The 10,515-nt window shown below is 39.3% G+C and overlaps 1 protein-coding gene across 1 annotated transcript in view; it reads right to left on the bottom strand.

The window, feature by feature from the left end:
- Positions 1-4,023, bottom strand: part of LOC148942416 (uncharacterized) — a 37,934-nt gene extending 33,911 nt beyond the window's left edge. Inside the window, exon 1 of the mRNA XM_089103682.1 lies at positions 3,837-4,023. Within this exon, the coding sequence (XP_088959808.1) occupies positions 3,837-3,991 (155 nt within the window). The 5' untranslated portion in view covers positions 3,992-4,023. The remainder of the gene's footprint in view (positions 1-3,836) is intronic.
- Positions 4,024-10,515: the final 6,492 nt, after the last annotated feature.

Raw genomic sequence — 10,515 nt, forward strand, 5'->3', positions numbered from 1 at the left:
ACTATCTCCAACCGTCTCGTCCCCCTTGTAAATAGTTCATGTGTGAGTGATAATAACGTTGTAAACGCAAGTTTGTGTAAATGTATAAACAGTGAATTAACAGTTACGTCCCCATGCCCTTCTGCCTCGTCCTTCATTAGCAGCTCTGTGTACCTAAGCTGCAATTCACCCACTTCAACCGAAAGCGAGAATATTAGTGAGCAAAATAAAAACTCGCCCAGACACACCCAAAAACTTGTGAACATTATGACGGCAAACGCTGATGTTATTACCAACAAGATGCCGGAACTGGCAACAGTGCTCCAACTAAGTCAGATAGACATTGCAACTCTGACAGAAATTTGCCCCAAGAACTCAAGATTTCAAATGACAGAAGACTCAATCTGCCCCTCTGGATACAACATCTTCAGCAATCTGTCTGATCCAAACTGCAGAAGAGGAGTGGCTGTTTTAGCTTCCAAGGAATTCCAGGTAAAAGAAATTTCTGTCCCAAATTATTACTTACCTTGAGTTGAAGCTACATGGGTCTCCCTGTCCCTACCTAACGAAATGTTTGTCCTAAGCTCAATTTACAGGAGCCCCAGCAGCCCTTGCCAGCTGTCCTCTGAAACAGCAATTGCCGAAATGACGCAATTCCTACTATGCAATTACCCAAAGGCAACCCTGCTCATGACAGGGGACTTCAACCTCCCAAACGTGTCTTGGGTAGATGGCCAAGGTATGACCAAGTCAAGCCTTGAACAAAACCCATTAGTACAAGCCCTCTCTGACAACTTTCTATACCAAACAGTAACTATGCCCACAAGAATGCGCCCAGGACAAAATCCCTCCATACTGGACCTAGTCATAACGAATGACCCAGAAAAGGTGAACAACACACACACTCTCAGTCCAATTGGCTCAAGTGACCACATGCCAGTTCTCTCATCTATTCAACTCAACTCCAAACCATCAAAATATACCAAGCAATCCTTTACAAATTACAAGATGATGGTGGAAGAGCTGTTAGATGCTAACCTGGAAACACTTATATCAGAAGATGTCGAAGCCTCATGGCTAACTCTAAAAAGACCTTACTAGAGAGCCAAGCCAAACACACCAGCGTAACATGGAAAAAGAAACCCAAAACTCTACCTTTCATCACCCCAAAAATCAAGAAACTAGGCAACAGGAAGAAAAAACTTTGGGAGAAGTACATGAAACAAAAGAATACAGCTTTGTACGAGCAGTACAAAACTGCAAGGAACCTCCTCCGAAAAGAAACTAGAAAACTGACCTCAAACTACAAAGAACGACTGGCCAAAAACGTCAAGGAAAACCCAAAATTATTCTGGAAATACATCTCTCATAAGAAGCCAGGCAGACACACCGTACCAGACCCGGTAAACAACAACTCTATATCCTCTTGCTCCTCTGAAAAAGCAAACCTGCTTAATCAGCAGTTTGCCTCAGTGTTCTCCATGGATGACCCCCACTCGACCCCCCCCACCCGCCGACCCGGCTCACCCGCCCGTCCCGAGGGTCCCCTCACCAGGCACACTCGAAGAAGTAACCAAACAGCTTAAGGACCTCGATCCCAATAAATCGATGGGACCGGATGGTCTCAGCCCACGACTGATGAAGGAATTAAGCCCTGCAATATCAGCCCCACTGGTAAAACTATTCAATCTGTCGCTTGCACAAGGAAAGCTTCCTGGGGACTGGAAGAAGGGAATAGTCATCCCAATTCACAAGAAAGGTAGCAAAACTTCTGCAGCAAACTACAGACCTATCAGCCTTACATGTTTGGCATGCAAGGTCATGGAGAAAATCATAAACAAGCGTATCATTAACCATCTTGAGGCCAACTCACTTATCAGCAGTAGTCAGCATGGTTTTTGCTCAAAGAGATCGGTGGACACAAACCTTCTTGAGTCATATAGTCTTGTAACTGACCTACTAGAGAGAGGATTACCTGTGGATATTATATTGTTAGACCTAGCCAAAGCATTTGACAAGGTTTGTCACCGATACCTCATTCACAGGCTACTTACTCTATCTGTTAGTCCACAAGTGGTCAGTTGGACAGAGGACTTTCTGAGGGACAGAACACAGCAAGTGAAAGTGATAACTGGACCAAACAGCCATGTCCTTTCTGACGAAATCAAAGTCACTAGTGGGGTTCCCCAGGGCAGCGTCCTGGGCCCCACCCTGTTTAACATCTACATAAATGAGCTACCCCTCATCACCAGCAACAAAACCACCCTATATGCGGATGATTTGAAACTCATAGGTCCTGCCAACACCTTTTCTTCCATCCAATCCCTCCAAACTGATCTCAACCACATGTGCGCCTGGGTCAAAAGATGGCTGCTGGAATTCAACGCAGAAAAATGCAAGGTCATACACTTCGGACACAAAAACCCCAAACATCAGTACCTCATGACCCAAAATTCTGGAAGTCACCACACAATTGAGCCTGTCCAGGAGGAGAGTGACCTTAGCGTCATCGTTGACTCCCAGTTGAAATTCAGCTCCCACTCACAGAAAATCTCAGCCAATGCTAGTAGAGCCCTAGGCATCATCATACACAGCATCACCAGTAGGAGTAAACACGTAATCACCAAACTCTACAAAGGATTAGTAAGACCTAGACTGGAGGTGGGGACGATACTGGCCACCCCTCGATTCAAAAGGGACAAGGCAGTTCTTGAGCAAATCCAACGAAGGGCCACTAAGATGATTGTCAGCATGGAAAACAAGACATACAGTGAACGGCTGAAGCACCTCAACCTCCCCTCCTTAGTATACAGACGGACACGTGGAGACATGATCCAGGCGCACAAACTCCTCTCAACCAATCGAGAAAATGAGATCCTGGAGATCGACACCTCCCACAAAACACGAGGACACCTTAGACGAATCCGCAAACATTACGCTACAACTGGAGCAAGATGCAATTTTTTCTCGAATTGGATTGAGAACCTCTGGAATAACCTCAAGGAGGACACTGTGGCTGCTGAATCAACAGATGCTTTCAAACGCCATCTGGATGCTGAGTGGAAAGATACACCATGGAAGTTTGACTGGGAAGCACCAGAATCTTCCAACAGAACTTAACCAACTACAACAGTCATCACAAGGAGTGATTCAACAGGATTGAAAGTCCTTATTTCACTCCAAGCTGTGATTTAAGGTAATTTAAGGTAATAAAATATAGGCCCATGCATCCTTAGTTAGTCAGTAGTATGGGGTTGTTATTAAAGGTATTCATCATTTAGTCACACCTTCAACAGTTAGGCCTAAACAAAAATTCTGATGGCCTAACCTATTCAAAACTTACTCTACTTTCCAAGATAGCCAAGCTGGTAATTTTTTACCAAATCATATTATTGAGTTAGAAATAAAGTGAATATACCACTCAATGCCTTTTTTTATGCTCTTTACAAATATAATAATCATTTTTGTCAGAGGTGGAAATGAATTTTATCCCCGGCTCATTATATACTAATTCAGGGTACATATTTGCACATTAGGAGGGTGGGGGGAAAGTTTGAACTTACCTCTCATTTACATCAGAAATAAAATTTACCCCTACCCCCCCTAATGTGCAAATATGTACACTGAATTGTATAAATAGGGGTGGGGGTAAAATTCGTTTCCAACAAAAATGATTATTATATTCACAAGGAGCATAAAAAAAAGGCACCAAGTGGTATAAGCTATTCACATTAGGCTATTTGTAACTGAATAATATGATTTGGTAAAACCTTACTGCCTAGCACATTTAGAAGTTTGCCAAACTCCCACTGAACTTAAAAGCAATTAAAACTCTAGCATTTTACTGGAACACATACCTGTCATGAGTTCTGCTTTTTTTGTGTCTCCTTGAACTTGGTGACCTAGCATCCATATCATATTTACTTTCTCCCTTTGATCTTTTATGATCCTTAGACTTCTTATGATGTCTAGTTACTGAAGCAGACCTGCTTCGGCTCCTACTTCTGCCCATTTCCGAACTTCAATTCAATTTATAGCTATTTTTAATTAACTTAAATATTGTTTGATTAATCTTTTCTTTTATTAATAGCAGCGTTGACCTGAACAAAATTCTTGTAGCTAGTGTGTTTGTCTAAAAAAGAGGACACTAAGCCAAATCAGATATTGTAGTGTGATGACCAGACAGGATTATAAGCAAAGCCGTTCCTAGGGGAGAGGGGGAACCCAGGACAGTTGTCAAATTTCCATTAGATTCCTAGATATTATATTTAAATTAAATATTGTTTGTTTAATCTTTCCTTTTATTCAATATTAGTGTTGACGGGACAAAATTATTTGACGTAGTGTGTCTGCCTAAAAAGAGGAAATAAAAAATCATAAACACAAGCGGGAGAGGAGAAAAGTTCCTCTGATACAACCGTTCAGAGACCATTGGTATAGACGCATCCACTTTTGTTGAAAACCTATCCCCAGCTAGGGCTTAAATTGTGTTTTACTGCAGGATTTCCCCATAGAAGGAACTTCGACAGTAGGACAACAACAAATGTGTGGAATTTTCAGACATATACATCTCTGCAAGCTAACGGAGAAGTGTGACTTACTAAATACAATAATACAGCCAAAAAACCATTTCCTTAAAAATTTTAATTATGACCGTGAAATTGAAAAAATAAAGCGCTACTACATTTTGAGTAATCGACAACAGTTGCTTGGCTGACATTAAATTTGCGACCATGAACAGGAAAAGATACACTCATTATAGGCCAAGGACGAATCTCAATCGAGACAATATTGTAATATTAAGGGCAAATAATTTCAACCTGTGTACACTTGAACCATGATTAAACCTTGGCTATTTGAAATTTTTGTTACCATGAATGTCCGAAATCCAGTTAATGTTGACATTCACCGGTGAATGCTCGAAATTCCTTTTCCTCTATTTCGATTCAGTTAGCTCTACGAGTCAGCTTTTTCAGTCTTATGCAACCTATGATGGTAAAAGTTAAAATTAGGTTAGATTTTGTTAGTTTAGATTAAGTTGCATTAGGTTAGGTTAAACTAGGCTGTAAATATCGGAAATGGGTTAAAAACCTAACTTAAACCAAACTAACCTCGTCTAACCAAACCTTATCTAACCTAACCTCCCATCATCAACCCTTGCATTGTATTGAAAAAATTGACTGGCAACGATGACTAAATCCAAGGAGAAAAAAAAAATGTATTTCTGACATTCACCGGTGAATGCCGACATTGACCAATTTGCGGAAATTCCACCGTAACATTTTATTGAAAGAAATAAACAGATGCATTAAGCTTTAAAAAGCTTATTTTTTTAATTTTTATTTTTTTAAAATAAAAATTTTAAATTTAAAATAAAAGCTTTTTATTTTTTTGAGATTTTTTCTGGGTGCTTGTGCTGAGTTCAGCACAAGCATATATTCATGTGCTGAGTTCAGCACAAGCACAAGCACAAGTATATATTCATGAAAGTTAAACGGATTTTCTAATACTGCACACAAGATACTAGGCTGGTATTGGAATTGTAATTATTGCGGAATTTTGATACTAATTTTTAAATTGTAAGCATATTTCTCAATCATGTGTTGTCAGTTTTAACCATCTAGTTTCAGCTTAATGCTGCAGTTAAACTTGAACAACCTGTTCCATAAGAAAATTTCTGAACAAATTTCCGTGAAAGACACAACAGCTCTCAAAAAACGGCTTTTTGCAGCTGAATCTAAAAATCGGCAGCTTAGTGCAAAATTTTTGAAAAAACAGATTTTACTAGATCTTAAATATTTTGATTTTACAAAAATATTTTTCCGAAGATTAAAAGGATTTTACCAAGAAATTACCGAGTTAAATTCCAGGAATTCTTGTTTTATTTTCTTATATAAGCTTAAATTGTTTAATATTTGAATGATCAGGTACTTCATGTGTTTCTCTTTTATCGACACAAGATTTGAATTACTGCCCCCAAGTAATATTGCCAAATTGAAGATTGAATTTAAAATCAATAATAGGATTGTTAATGGAAACTAGAAACCAGATTGTCCAATCGAATTATCAGCAAAAAACTATTATAGAACTCAACAGTTGGTTTTACAGTCGGATCACTATCAAAGAAGCCCTTTGATGTCAAATTGTCTACTTTATTCAGACTGGTTTGTATGGTTTTTGAAAACAAAAATGCTGATAACTTATTATTTACAGAGGAATTTTTGCTTCATTACAATTCTGTTTTAACTTAATCCCGCCAAATATCGTAACGCCAATTACGCCAATATATCGCCAAAATATCGCCAGCCTTCTTACGCCAATATAACCATTATATAATTGGACACCGTAATATAACTGGTAATATAACACCGTAATATAATTGGCCAGCGTAATTGGCGTTATATTGGCGTAATAAGGCTGACGAAGAGATTTCAATTTAGAATTCTTTCAAAATTAGCCCCCATTTTAGGGTTTTTAAACTGAATTACCCTGGGCTCACACATTTATGATGATTATCATGCAACAACGAATATTTGGCCTGAAATTTGATATTCATCATAGCTACGTGACAGTTTCTCGTATAATCTAACAAATTCACCGAAATATAATCCAAGTTTATGAATCTAAGCTTCTCCAACAATTTGGACTGACAAATGGCATCTGAGTAACTGAAAAATGTTTGATCAAACTGAATATTGCAAAATTCATTTTGTCTGTAGAAAATCATGCAGTTAAATACCCAAAAGATCTTTAAGACCTCACGAACAGGCTGATGATAATGAAAGGAAGTGGTAACATTTCAGAAGACGTCTGAGTTTGATAGACTATGCCTAATGTAAGATTGATATACTGGGCGTAATCTTGAAATGCATGGGCCAGTTTGTTTTGTGTTGAGCAGTACACCCAAGATCCAACACAAACAGACTTTTACTGAGCGTTAGCAGCTATTAGCCAAGTCAAACATGAGTGTTTAATTTTGTTCATAACTTTCGACAAAAATAAATAGAAAATCAGTGGCGTAATTTCGTCAAAATCCTTGGGGGGGGGGGGAACAAATTTGGAGCCAAGGGACCCAAATCAAGTGAAAATGACACTAAAACTAAAAAATCATTCATTTGGTACCATAAAGGAACTTTTTAGTACTATAAAGGTACTGGACAATACTATAAAGGTAAATATGTACTAAAAAACTGATCTGTTTCTATTGATGCTTGAATTATGCATGTTTATCTTTAGTTTTGATATATAGTCAACTTGATAAAGACGCACCTTCCTCAAACAAGAGTTGGCAATATCATTGGAACTATTTTCCTGTCGTCATAATGTACCGACAATGTTCACTAGAAGTGTGTTTGCTTTATCGTCTCTACAAAGATTGTGATCGATTATGGTTCCAGTTAGAGTGTCACTAACTCGATACCCAAAAACGACATATTCATCACTATGGGTGTCTTCAACGCAGTGATGGGGTCGGCCATATTGGCCAGATAAATTTTATGGGTCTCTATGGACGACTTAATGCGAGGAAAGATGGACTAATGGACTTCTCCCGACAGAATTAACTAATATCATTTTCAAGCAGAAATCAGAGGCATTGCCATAGCATTACCTATAGTAAAGGCCATACGGCTGCAATGTTTTATTATTTATTATTATTTTTCCCAGAGGCACTTCATATGGAAGTGGTCGTCGTATAAGCTTCAAAGGGGGCTCGTTCGATTCAAAATCGAGGGTTCTAGTACCCTTTTTAAGAGTCAAAAGTGATCGGAGGGCACTGTGCTTTTCCCCCAAATACATCCGACAAAAATTTTGAGGTTGCTATTTTCTTAAAATAATTCAAAGAACAAATAACAAAAGCTCCGGGGTCGACAAAAGCCCCCAGAGCCTGGGGGCAGGCTTTGTAAGTTATGCCCTGGGTGCAAATATGGCTCTTATAGAAGGGATGCTCGTAAAAACTACAGAGAGGACCCATTTCATTGGAAAGTGAAAGTTATAGTTCACTTTTTATAAGTCAAAAGTGATTGGAGCGCAGCTAGCCTTCCCCCCCACATTCCATTTATTTTTTCCAAGACGCACTTCACATTGAAAGGGTCATCGTATAAACTTCAAAGGGGGCTCATTCGATAGGAAATTGGGAGTTCTAATGCTCCTTTTCAGAGTCAGAAGTGATCGGAGTACAGCTAGCCTCCCGCCCTTTTCCCCCAAATGTATCAGATAAAAATTTGGAGATAGACATTTTGTTAAAAGAGTTCAAAGTTCAGATAACAAAAAACTCCGGTGTCGACACAGCCCCCAGGGCCCGGGGGAAGGCGTTGTAAGTTATACCCTGGGGGGCACATATGGTTGTTATGGAAGGGATGCTCGTATACAATTCATAGATGGCTCATTTGATTGGAAACGGAAAGTTGTAATTCACTTTTAAGAGTCAAAAAAGTGATCGGAGGGCAGCTAGCCTCCCCCACACTCCATTTATTTTAATTTTTTCCCAGAGGCACTTCATATAGAATGGATCGCCGTATAAACTTCAAAGGGGGCTCATTCGATTGGATATCGAGAGTTCTAGTGCCCCATTTTAAGAGTCAAAAGTGATCGAAGGACAGCTAGCCCCTCCCTCCACGCCCTTTTCCCCCAAATACATCCGATAAAAATTTTGAGGTAGCCATTTTGTTAAAAATAGCTCAAACATTATATAAAAAAACTCCGGCGTTGACAAAACCCCCCAGAGTCCGGTGGCATGCGTTGTAAGTTATGCCCTGGGGGCAAATATGGGTCTTATAGATGGAATGCTCGTAAACACCTCAGAGAGGGCTCATTTGATTGGAAATTAAAAGTTCTAGTTCACTTTTTAAGAGCCAAAAGAGATAGGAGGGCAATTAGCCCCGTCCCCTCACGCTCTTTTTCTCCTATTGCTTCAGATAAAAATGTTAAGATAGCCATTTTGTTGAAAATAATTCAAAAGTCAGATAACAAAATTATGATGTCGCCACACCCCTCGGGCCCTGGGGCAGACGTTGTAAGTTATACCCTGGGGGCGGATAAAGTTCTTATGGAAGGGATGCTCATATAAACTTAATAAAGGGCTCATTTGATTGAATATTGAAAGTTGTAATTAAGTTTTTACGATTTAAAAGTGATCAGAGGGCAACTAGCCCTCCCCCCACCCTTTTTATCCCAAATGCATCCGATAAAAATTTGAGATAGTCATTTTGTTAAAAATGGTTCAAAGATCATAAAACAAAACTTCGGTGTCGACACAATCCCCCAGGCTCCGGAGGGAGGTGTTGTAAGCTATGCCCTGGGTGTATATATGGTTCTTATGGAAGAAGTACTCGTATAAACTTTAAAGAGGGCTCATTTGGTTGGAAAGAGAAAGTTCTAGTTCACTTTTTAAGAGTCAAAAGAGATCGGAGGGTAACTAGCCACCTTTCCTCCACCCCCTTTTTTCCTTAAAGCCATCCGATAAGAACTTTGAGATAGACATTTTTTTTTAATAGTTCAAAGATCATTTAACGAACACTCCGGGGTCGACACAAACCCCCAGAGACCGAGGGCAGGCGTTGTTATGCTTTGGGGGAATATATGGTTCTTGAGGAAGGGATGCTCGTAAGAACTACAGAGGGCTCATTGATTTGAAATTGATAGTTCTAGTTCTGTTTTTGAGAGTCAAAAGAGACAGGAGGGCAACTAGCCCCCCCCCCGCCGCACGCCCCTCTTCCCTGAAATGCATCCGATAAAGATATTGAGATTGTCATTTTGTTAATAATAGTTCAAAAGTCAGATAACAAAAACTCAGGTGTCGACACAACCCCCCAGGACCCGAGGACAGGCGTTGTAAGCTATGCTCTGGGGGCATGTATGGTTTTATGATAGGGATGCCTTTATAAACTTCAGAAAGGGCTCATTTGATTGGATATTGGAATTTTGGGTTCATATTTTAAGAGTCAAAACAGGTCCAAGGGTAACTAGCCCCTCCCCCCTTTTTTCAAATCCATCCGGTTGAAATTTTGAGACAGCCATTTTGTTAAAAATAGTTCAAAGGTCAGATAAGAAAAACTTCGGTGTCGATACAACCCACCAGGGTCCGGGAGCAGGCTTTCTAAGTTATGCCCTGAGGGCATGTATGGTTCTTATGAAAGGAATGCTGGTATAAACATCATAGAGGGCTCATTTGACTGGAAATTGAAAGTTCTAGTTTACTTTTTAAAAGTCAAGAGATCAAGAGGCAACTAGCCCCTATCCTATTAAAGACGTAACTAAATACTAGTTAAACTTACAAGAGGAACAATTGCAAAACAAAGTCCAAACAATTTTGTGTTTAGTTCAAAAAGGGAAGCTTGTGACAAGATTATTGTGTTTTCAAGCTTCTATCTCTACTTATTGCTCATTTCTACGGCTTAGAAGATTCTGTAGAAGACAGCCTACTCTATATCAATCTAAACTTTTGCAATATCAATTTTAATTTAAGCTAGTTTTCATATCTTGTTCCTTTTTTTTTGTTGTAGCTTTTGAAAACACAATTCCCAAGAGCTCAGTAGA

The sequence above is a fragment of the Artemia sp. Qi Xiang Cuo genome, chromosome 17, assembly GCF_049724085.1.
Source record: "Artemia sp. Qi Xiang Cuo chromosome 17, ASM4972408v1, whole genome shotgun sequence".
Classification (NCBI taxonomy): domain Eukaryota; kingdom Metazoa; phylum Arthropoda; class Branchiopoda; order Anostraca; family Artemiidae; genus Artemia; species Artemia sp. Qi Xiang Cuo.